Source organism: Ceratina calcarata, unplaced genomic scaffold (assembly GCF_001652005.2).
Source record: "Ceratina calcarata isolate Rehan_Ccalc_2016 unplaced genomic scaffold, ASM165200v1 scaffold125.2, whole genome shotgun sequence".
In the NCBI taxonomy this organism is placed as follows: domain Eukaryota; kingdom Metazoa; phylum Arthropoda; class Insecta; order Hymenoptera; family Apidae; genus Ceratina; species Ceratina calcarata.
Window position 1 is genome coordinate 93,124 of NW_017133516.1, and position 10,576 is coordinate 103,699.

General features: G+C 34.4%; 1 protein-coding gene across 6 annotated transcripts; it reads left to right on the top strand.

Annotated features, from left to right (window-relative positions):
• Positions 1-3,588: 3,588 nt before the first annotated feature.
• Positions 3,589-9,229, top strand: LOC108627451 (4-coumarate--CoA ligase 1-like). Of its 6 annotated transcripts, none has more exons than XM_018028717.2 (7): positions 3,589-3,740; positions 3,810-3,938; positions 6,027-6,234; positions 6,363-7,028; positions 7,241-7,462; positions 8,646-8,875; positions 8,965-9,229. In XM_018028717.2, the coding sequence occupies exons 1-7, from the start codon at positions 3,708-3,710 to the stop codon at positions 9,118-9,120; spliced, it is 1,644 nt and encodes a 547-aa protein (XP_017884206.1). In that variant the 5' UTR covers positions 3,589-3,707; the 3' UTR covers positions 9,121-9,229. The 6 variants fall into 6 exon arrangements, with proteins under 6 accessions (XP_017884206.1, XP_026671347.1, XP_026671361.1 ...); XM_026815546.1 differs by having other exon boundaries at positions 9,056-9,229; XM_026815560.1 differs by lacking the exon at positions 8,965-9,229 and having other exon boundaries at positions 7,241-7,506; positions 8,646-8,732.
• The last annotated feature ends 1,347 nt before the right edge of the window (positions 9,230-10,576 follow it).

Here is a 10,576-nt window from a genome sequence, read left to right on the forward strand (position 1 = left end):
ACTGCTATTGAAGGAAGTACATCTGAGGAATTATGGACTGGCTATAAGGTGGACTTGCGCAACCTAAGAATTTTTGGTTGTAAGGCTTATGCAATGATCCCGGATGAAAAAAGACAAAAGTTAGACAGCAAGTCTCAAGAATGTATCATGATTGGTTACTGTGAACATTCAAAGGGATATAGACTGGTTAATTTAAAACAACCAACAAAAATTATAAAATCAAGAGATGTAATTTTTCTTAAAGATTTTAATTCTCTAGAAAAGGAAGTAGAGAATATTGAAGCTGATTTAGATAATTCAAATATGCATATGGAAATACATGTAGATCATGATAGTCAAGAATCTATACCGAGCCTTGACACTAACATAGTTCACTCGAATGATGTCGTACATGAATTATCAATATCTGAAAATATAATAGATAACGATGAAGAGAACAATATGGTTCGAACAAGGCCAGCTAGAGATCGTCGTCCACCTACGTGGATGGCTGATTATGACACTTCGTTTGCTGCACTTAAGTCATTCGATAATCCTCAGACTGTGGATGAAGCCATGCAGTCTGAATATAAAGAAGAATGGATGAAGGCCATGAAGAAGGAATTTGACTCACTGGTAAGCCATGATACATGGGAAATAGTTGACAGACCACAGAACAAAAATGTCATTAAATCCAAATGGGTTTTCAAAGTAAAATTTAGTCCAGATGGTGAATTTGAGAGATTTAAAGCTCGGTTAGTTGCAAGAGGTTTTTGTCAGAAATATGGTATAGATTGTACAGAAATATTTGCACCAGTGGTTCGTCATTCAACTATTAGATTTTTATTAGCATTAGCAATGAGTAAAGATTTGCAGATGTATCACTTTGATGTAACTACTGCATTTCTTAATGGAGATTTATCTGAAGAAATTTATTTAGAACAACCAGAATGTTTTGTCAACGATGGTAAAAACAAAGTCTACAAGCTTAAGAAGTCAATATACGGTTTCTTAAACAAGCAAGTAGATCATGGAATCAGAAGATCAGAAATGTATTACTATCTAATGGTTATGCACAAAGTAAATGTGAACCTTGTGTATTTATAAAGAACACTAATGGGGTATTTGCTGTTGTAGCCCTGTACGTTGACGATATCTTTTATTTTCGCAATAATGAAAAAGAGAAACGCACACTTGCTCAGATTCTAAAGAAACATTTCGAGATTCGAGATTTGGGAGAATTAACCAATTGTTTGGGTATGAAAATTACTCGAAACCGGGAGATAGGAATTACAAGTCTGAGTCAAGAAAAGTATATCAAGGAACTACTAAGTAAATTCAACATGACTGATTGCAAATCAGTTGCTACTCCTATGGCTGTGAAGGAAGACTTAAATGAGAGAGATAATGAAGACTTTCACAATGAATCATATCAAGTATTGATAGGAGGATTAATGTATCTAGCAGTATGTAGTAGACCTGATATAGCTCATTCTGTTAGTGTATTAAGTCAATATAATTCGAAGCCGAAAAATTGTCATTGGATAGCTGCAAAAAGAATTCTCAGATACTTAAAGGGTACTGCAAATTATTGTCTGACTTATCAAAAAGGAAAGTCGAATTTAGAAGTGTATGCAGATGCCGACTGGGCTGGTTCATTAACAGATAGAAAGTCCTACACAGGTTTTGCAATGATATATTGCAATGGAATCATTAATTGGGAATCTCGCAAGCAAAAAACGGTTGCTTTGTCAAGTACAGAAGCTGAGTATTTAGCAATAAGTGAAGCTGCCAAAGAAGTATCATTCATGAGAAACCTGATACAAGAATTGGGTTTAGAATTAGGCGAAGTCATATTATATAATGATAACCAGAGCGCACAGAAACTTTTAATGAGTACTGGTCATCATAGGCGAACTAAACACATTGATGTGCGTCATCACTTTGTGCGTCAACAAATAGAAGAAAAATTGTTAACTATTAGATGTAAAAGCACTGATTCAATGATAGCTGATATACTCACTAAAAGTTTACCTAAAGTTAAACATAATTTTTGTGCGACGGGTCTAGGTTTAGGAACAATGTAAAATTAGTCTAGAACCTAGATTAAGTGGGCGTGTTAGAGTATGTAATCTTGGTTCTTAATATTATATATTCTATGGTTGTGCATTCTATTCTATAGTTATTCCATCTATGTTATGTTCCATGTCACGTATGTATCTCTACAGCATGAAACATGCGCTGTTTAATTAATAAAAGTGTATCCAAGTTTATTTCATCAAATGGTTTATAATCTGTTTAATTAAACCCGCAACTATAACAGACAAAGACCCATAAAAAGTAGAACGAAAGTCATACTGGCGATGGGGGAGGTCCTAGGACAACCGAAAGGTCTGGCCAAAGAGGCACTCTTGGTACAGCCGTCCTAGTGTTGAGACATCGAGAATAAATACGACAGTTGACGATATCAAGTATTTTTGTTACGCCCACGAGTTTTTATTTAAACCGTTCGCCACCCTCTTCATTTTACAGTTAGAGTTTTGTTAAATCTTACATATCAGAAGTGGGATAGACTCAGTGAATAGACTTGGTGAATAGACTCAGAGAATAGACTCAGAGAATAGACTCAGTGACTAGATTTAATACATAGACTCGATAGTATAAGTTAGTGTATTGTGTACTAGTGCGTAAGACATATAATCAGATTTTGTGTTTCTTATCATTAGTTGACATACTCATTGAACTAATAATCGGACTACTGTGTTACGATTATAGACCGTAGATTATTGAGTGCATGTACAGTGAAGTCTATAAATATTCGTACACATTGCAAAATTGAACGACTTTTACAATGTTGGATGTAATGAATTAATTTTCTTGTAGGTAGTAAAGAAATTAATTTACTCCATGATGTATAAAAAAAAATTTTTTAATTGCTGTACATCGGATTAATGAATAATAAAGGACACAGTTTTTAAGCATTTTATTCAACCCTATAATAAAAATTTAAAACTTATTATTTATGAATATACAAATTTGTACATTTCATTAAAACCCATTTACATTGCCATGACCCATAAACAATTAAGAATTAATAAAATCGCAGGTTTTGATGGTTTCCGACCTACAACTTAAATAAATTGAGAAAATTCAATATCCTCTGAGACGTCCAACTTTTCTTATGTTTTGACCGATTTTTATTAAACTTTCTACGTGCATGTAATGTTCTCAGATCGGCAAGAAGCATGTTTACATTTTTATTAGAAAGTCGAATAAAAAGATTACAAATTGTGCCCTTTACATTTTTCTTTGTATGTTCGATCTATAGATATTTTTTCTAATTTTCCGTTATACATCATATAGTAAACCAATTTCTCTAATACTAAAAAAAAAGTAATTCGTTAAAACCAATAAAATTTATTCTATTTTGCACTGTGTACAAATATTTATGGACTTCACTGTACATAGTGATAGCACATCCATTGCCTACCTATGTTACGTTGAACTAATAACATAGTAGTACAAGGACGACAATTAGAAGACATATACTTGAGGGGCTACGATAAGAGCTTATTTTACTGCTTTTAGCAGTTCTATATAACAGCAGCCAATTAGTTGAACGATCAGTGTCAAATAGTAACTCCATATACAAACTGCTGCTTAAGTCTACATACAATTGTAGAACAATAATCGATCTCGATCTTACACAAGCTCCAGTAGGATTGAACATGATTAATACGAGAACAGAGGATGAGAATAAGGTATGAAAAACGGCAGAAAAGTGAACGAATTTTTGTAAATCATTTCTTTTTGTGCCCCATTCTATTTAGAACGAGCCAATATTTGAAATTAAGAATAATATACTTATCGGCAAGGAGTTGAAGTATCCCGAAAAATGCAATAATATTGGAGAAATAGTGTTTGAAATATTTAAAAGCAAACCAGACTTTATTGGACAGGTATTGTTACATTTGTTTAACATTTGCTTGCGAGTAACTTTCATTCATCACTAAGAAAGATAGACATAATGTTAACGAGGATGTTTCATACTTTCCATCTTTTGATTTTTTTTGTGTCTTAAATATACGTATTTCTACTCAGCAAAACGTAATGTGTCTGTTTTTACTTATTGGAAAAAATTCGGAGATGTATATATAGGCGAATTGTTTCGGAGTTTCATATTTCAAATTGAAATAAAAAAATTTCTGAAAGCATTACTATGAATTTAGCAACTGATTCTCAGTCGAATTTACAATTTTATTTTGCGAATTACTGATTTACAATCTTATTTGCAAAAAAATTAGAGATGCACTACTGTATGAGTAGTAGATGTGAGAACTTTTTCATATTTTACCATTTATAATTTGTATTGTATAACCAATCATAATGATTTAAAATTCTGGAAAAATGAATTTTTATAATGAATATTTATAACTCAAAATTTTAACTCTTTTCTCTGAAGAATAATTAGATCATGTACAAATTATTTAAATCTAAATATTATATGGCTTAGAGATAGATTTACGTTGTCAAGTTTTAAAGATCTCAAATTTTAATGTTTTCTTAAGTTAACGTACAACGCAATGTAGCGTCTAACACAGCACAGTACGCAATTACGGATATTATATCTAAAATATTTTTTATATAAAAGTAATTTACAATTCTTCTAGTCCATCACTGCAAAGTGTTGTTTCCGTAACTTTCCTTTTCCTTGATGTATTGCTTTCTGCTATTCCTGTTGCGTTACGATTCGATCTGCTTCCATCATTGATATTCTTCTCCCATTTTATGTTTGATACACAAAAAGCAATGTGTATTTTTCAATCTTCGTAATTAACGCATTGCTATCAGCGATATCAAAAAGATCCTTTAATGCATCGACGAAGTCCTTTTTATTTCTTTTAATTCAGTTCGACGTTTATAAGGCGTTATTTCTACTCACCTAAGTCTGTGTTTCTACTCATGTAAGAATATCGTATTTATACTTTTACTTAAGCCATGTATGTATTTCCGAGATCGTGAAGTATGTGACTTATTAATGCAAAGACGTAAACTACTAATTATCAACCGACGTCAACAACTATTTTGTTTTGATTAACTTTATTTCTAAGCATTTTTAAGTACAATGTTAATTCTGTAATTCCAATTTTGATTTTGATTTTAAAGTTAAAAGAGGTATTTGATGCCTACCGTTAATGGATATAATTGTGTTTCCTCTACGAATTTGAAATAAAGCAGTTTGTAATAGTTGTCTTATGTAACCTGTGGTCTGTGGTGTAATCTCTATTTTTTCGTTGTTTTCTAATTATTTTTCCTTGTGATATCTTTAGCCATTTTAAATAACGTACGAAATAAATATGTAAATTATATTTCAATGCTATGTTAAACTAAAATATTTTATAGATATTTTTAAGCAATTAATACGTTATTTTCGCTACTACGGATGACTATAGTCACCCGGCACAAAACGCCCGCTACACACGACGCGTAACTGTAGTCACCCGGCGCAAAATTTCGTACTTAAACTGGGTTTGCAGTTTTGGCCTTACTTCATTCATTATCATATCATATAAATACATTCGTATGAATAATTACAGCCTTCTTAAGCGGGCGTAAAGTTTCTTATGATGATTTCGTGAAGTCTCGTATTTGAAACATTTTTTACAACTGTTTTGTAGCGTATAATACGTAATATAATCATGCATAACAATGTCGAAAAGTATTGAAAACAGTTTTTCTTGTATTCATTTTACACGATTATTATCTTAAGAATTGGGATATTTACCTTATTAAGTCTATCGCTAAATAGAGTTAAAAAATTTTAAGTATATTGTTGGAATTAATATATAAATATAACAATTATATACATTCAAGATGTTGTTCTTTTATTATAAATATTCACTACTACTTATAAAATAACCGAAGACAATGACCAAGCATGTACAAAATTGACGCGAAATCCTTATGAACGGAGACAAGATAAAAAACTCAGAACTTGAAAAATAAAGACTTCCCTAATGTTCGCGTACATTGCATATCGTACGTAGATAGAAGCTGCATGTGGGAGACGAGCCACGTACAAAGAAATGCTGGAGAAAAGTGTAAAGTGTGCGACATGGCTTAGGAAAAAAGGGATCAAACCAGGAGATACCGTAGCTGTGTGCTGCTCCAGTTACTTTGATGACTATGTCCCCTTTTTGGCATGTCTGTACATTGGTGCACCATGTGCCATCGAATATCAAAACTTACCTGCACGTAATTATAATAAATTTCATTTGCCCCCTGACTTTAACTTCAATATTAATGCACAAGATGTATAGTATATTAAACAATATTGAAAGAATGATATAATATTATGATGACAAAAAGAAATATCTTTCCAGGTTCCTTTCGTCATTTTCTATCGACGACAAGACCCAAGTTAATATTTTTACATAATTCGGACATAAAGACGTTCACTACCGCGCAAAAGGAATTGAACATAAACGTGCGAAAGGTAGTTTTTGATGAGTGGAGCGGTGAGGAGGAATCTTTTAACGAAATTCTGTCCACTTCAACAACGTCAGAAGTAGAAAAGTTTCGTTGCGAACAAATTGTAAATCCGAAGGCTCTAGCTCTTTTACTCGGTACATCCGGATCGACTGGTTTGCCAAAAATGGCTGAATTATCTCATCTCTCATTGAAAACGTTGATAGATCCAGCTTACATCGATTATGCGTTAAACCTGTCGACCTGCATGTGCGCCGCTAGTATGCGGTGGATCATCTACTTCCTAAGTTTCTTTATAGCAGTTCGCGGCAATTTGACTCGAATCATTGCCGAGGACAAAAGAGAGATAACATACTATTATAACATAATTAAAAAGTATAGAGTCGAATTGTATTTCGCTGATAGTAGCCAAATGAAAGAAATGTACAAGTTCGGTTTGATAGAAAATTTTCAAGGAACGGACTTAAAGTGCATTCTATTTGGGGGTTCCCCAATCAGCCGTGATATACACAGGATGTTAATCGACCAATTGCCGCGGATTAATATTTTCCAGGCTTACGGTAATGTATTGCTAGTTATCAGTGCGAAACTACCAGTATTTAATGTTGGTTTTCTTTATACACTATGCATGTATAATGGCTCACGAAAATATTCGAACGCTTCTTGTAAACTTTAATCAAAGAACGTTCGAAAATCTTTATGAACTACTGAACATAAGTCTTATAGATCAACAGGTAATACACAATATATATACATGGCTATGGACTTCTAGGGTCGACTGACGCAGCGAATATCATCAGCGCACAAAAACGAGGCTGCAAACCAGGTAGCTGTGGTTATGTTCGTCCAGGAACGAAAATAAAAATAACATGTAGGGAAACTGGTTGTGCGTTGGGTCCAAACAAGGAGGGAGAGATCTGTATAATGTCTCCTGCGCAACTGAATGGATATTTCAACAATCTTGAAGCAACTAGCAAAGCTATCGACTCCGAAGGTTCATTTTGACATGGGAAATTGTATATTATATTATTTTTAGAGGTGAAAATGTCGATAACCTACTTATAGGGACGTGTCGGGAAGAAATCAAATCGGGATAAGACGGGTTCTTGAAAATTTCGAGTTTTCTGAAACTGTCGAGATTCTCAAGAATGTTCAGGACTCTCGAGTATGTTCGACTTTCTCGATTATGTTGAGATCCCAGAAAATGTTCGAGATACCTAAAAAATTTGAGTATTTGATTACCGTTATGAAACTTAACAAAAACGTGGTCTAAAATTTTCGATATTTGACGCATTCCTAAAATTCACAATATATATTCATTTATTCTCATTATTACTTATTTAATTTCTTCGTGTAGAGTCCGACTAAAAGTTGGAGAATGTGGTAGAAATAATATATTAAAAGAGTAATAATTAGTTTTTTCGCACGAAAATTTGAAATAAGATATAATTATTACCTCCTGAATGTTTTCAAGAATCCGCAACATCTTCGGAAATGTCAATATAATCAAGAACCGGTCCCAATCGTGAGAAAAATGCTTGTTCCAATCTCTTTCTTCAACCACAGATTTCCGAGTTTTCGCACACTTCTAAGTACACAGTCATAGTTCAACGAAGAAAAACTTCTTTCATTTTTTGCGATATCCACTACGCGATTTTTATAGAATTTCTCATGCCAAACACAAATCTGTATACAAAATTCTTTGATAAGTATCGTTCCGCAAAAATAACGGTTCTTATAAGAATTCATGATTCTCGGCAAAAATTAGGTGTTTCATTTTTCCGCACATTGTTTCTTTATCAGATACTGTAGAAACCAATACTGCGTACAAAACTCCTGCTGAATACTCGCGTTAGCTCTTTTTCAAACTTCAATCAAGTATTTACAGCTATTAAGAAGTACGAGAACAAAAAGTGGTTTACATGCATAGTGGTCTCCTCTATCTGTGTATGTTGATTTAAAAATAAACTATCTCGCGCTCTTACCTTTCATGCATTCAAACTCATGCATTTGTACAAACACTGCCATTTTTCAAAAACGGTACGTGATAGAGCGTTCCTGCTTCCGAATACGTTTTCGGTATGAGAAGATCTATAAGAATCACATAATGGATATCCTAAGAAGATTTTGTGTTGTATAGTGTTATTTAAGGTATAAATCCTTTATTAATCTACCAGGATGGCTACACATGAACGATATTGGTTATTACGACGAAGATGGGGAATTGTTCATAATCGGTAGGGTTTCGGATTTTATCAATTACAAAGATACTTGTTTATCTGTTTCGGAAATGGAAGCTGTTCTCGACATGCATCCTGCCGTGTGCAAAAGTGCGGTGATTCCCATATCGTCTGAAACCGATGGAGAGCTTCCAATTGCGATCGTAAAAAAGTTACCCGATAAACAGGCAAGTATTTGAAGATGTCGAGACAATCGACATTTTCGTTTTTTCATTTTTCTTGATCTTCCCTTCTAAATTTTAATCTTAATTCCCAGGTAACAGAACATGATCTTTTGTCTTACTTTGCAAATAATATGCCAGATTTTTATACACTGAAATACGTGAAATTTGTGAACGATTTTCCAGTTACAAATACTGGAAAGATTGCAAAGAATGAATTACAACAAACATTATGCCAAGAGTTTATGTAAACGAAGTACGTACTAATGTATGTATGATATTAGCGCTGTTGATTATGCGTTTGTATACTAATAATGGTAATAATATACAATAAAATATATATTATTATTTCGTATCTTACAATTACTATTTTACTGTTACCCTGTTTAAACGAAACATTGGAAATGTATTTATTTTAAATAATATTAATCATTCAAACCTTTCTATTAAATGTATTCAAAACGGTTATGATGATAGGAGCACAGCATAAGAACGAATAGTAGGTTCACTCTCTCAAAAAATATACCAATATTTGTCACTCGCGCTTTTCCGAAACGTATCACCAACAACATAGCAACTGTGTGACATATCACTTCCGTTCGAGTTTAAATTCAAAATATCAACGTGTGGCGTCTCGACCTCTCGCGCCTCCCGCAGCAGCGCCTGGCGGGCGCTCGCGCAAGCAGAGGAAAATAAAGTATTTATTCATTGTCTACGTTGCGTGTTGAGGAAAATAAAGTATTTATTCATTGTCTACGTTAATTCCGAGTAACAATCATTCACCTTTGATCATCCGCGACGCGTTACGAGTGAGATCAAAACAGATATTGCGAGCAATCTCATCGGATCGCTTTAAACGTATAGCGACTAGCTTTTTCGTACGCGTGGGCAGGAGGTTCATCGCATTGCCACCACAACGCCAGAGTAGCGCCGAACGAGCGTGAGCTTACCCAGCCAACCATCCCAACCATCTGATGGAAGACTTATGTAAGAATGTGTAGGGGATTTAGACTCCAAATTATCTCTTGATCTTTGTTTTATTATTTACGAAAACATCAATATATGTAAAGAAAGTTGTATTTCTTTAATTCAAAATTAGCGCTCTCTCGAGCACACGCGATGATAGCAGGTTTATGACCGGAAGCTGATAAGGGAAAATAATCAAAGCCAAAGTGTGCATTAAATAAAAGTGTGATCTTTAACCAATTTGTAAAGAGGAAAGGACACGAGAAGAATATTAACTTTAAATGTCGTTTCTCCTATTACAGGTGAGAACTATAGACTTTTAGTTTTAAGATCTTTAATAGTTTGTAAATAATAAATAAAACTCTGTCACGGAGCATATCGTCTCCGTCCCCGCGTAACCGCGCAACCCGTCCGACACGGCGAGACTCCCGGAGTCGCCGCTAGGCGGCGCCGGCCGGGAGGCCTTCTCACAACCACGATCCCGGCGCGCGCCTTAATAAGGCCGCCTCAAACCCGTAGCGAGCACTTCGATTACTGTGGCAGAAAGCTGGCACACGACCAAGTAAGTAATCAAGTCAACCGACGGTGTGGGAGCTTCCGTCGGTATAGGGATACGACGCACTTAGTAAAATAAGTGATTTTTGCAAAACCTCTGTTTGAGGGAAGGAACCTCCAGTCGTGAGGCCGTGCCTACCTCAAACACAGTCGCTCTTGTCACTACGCGTAGTGACAAGAGCGACT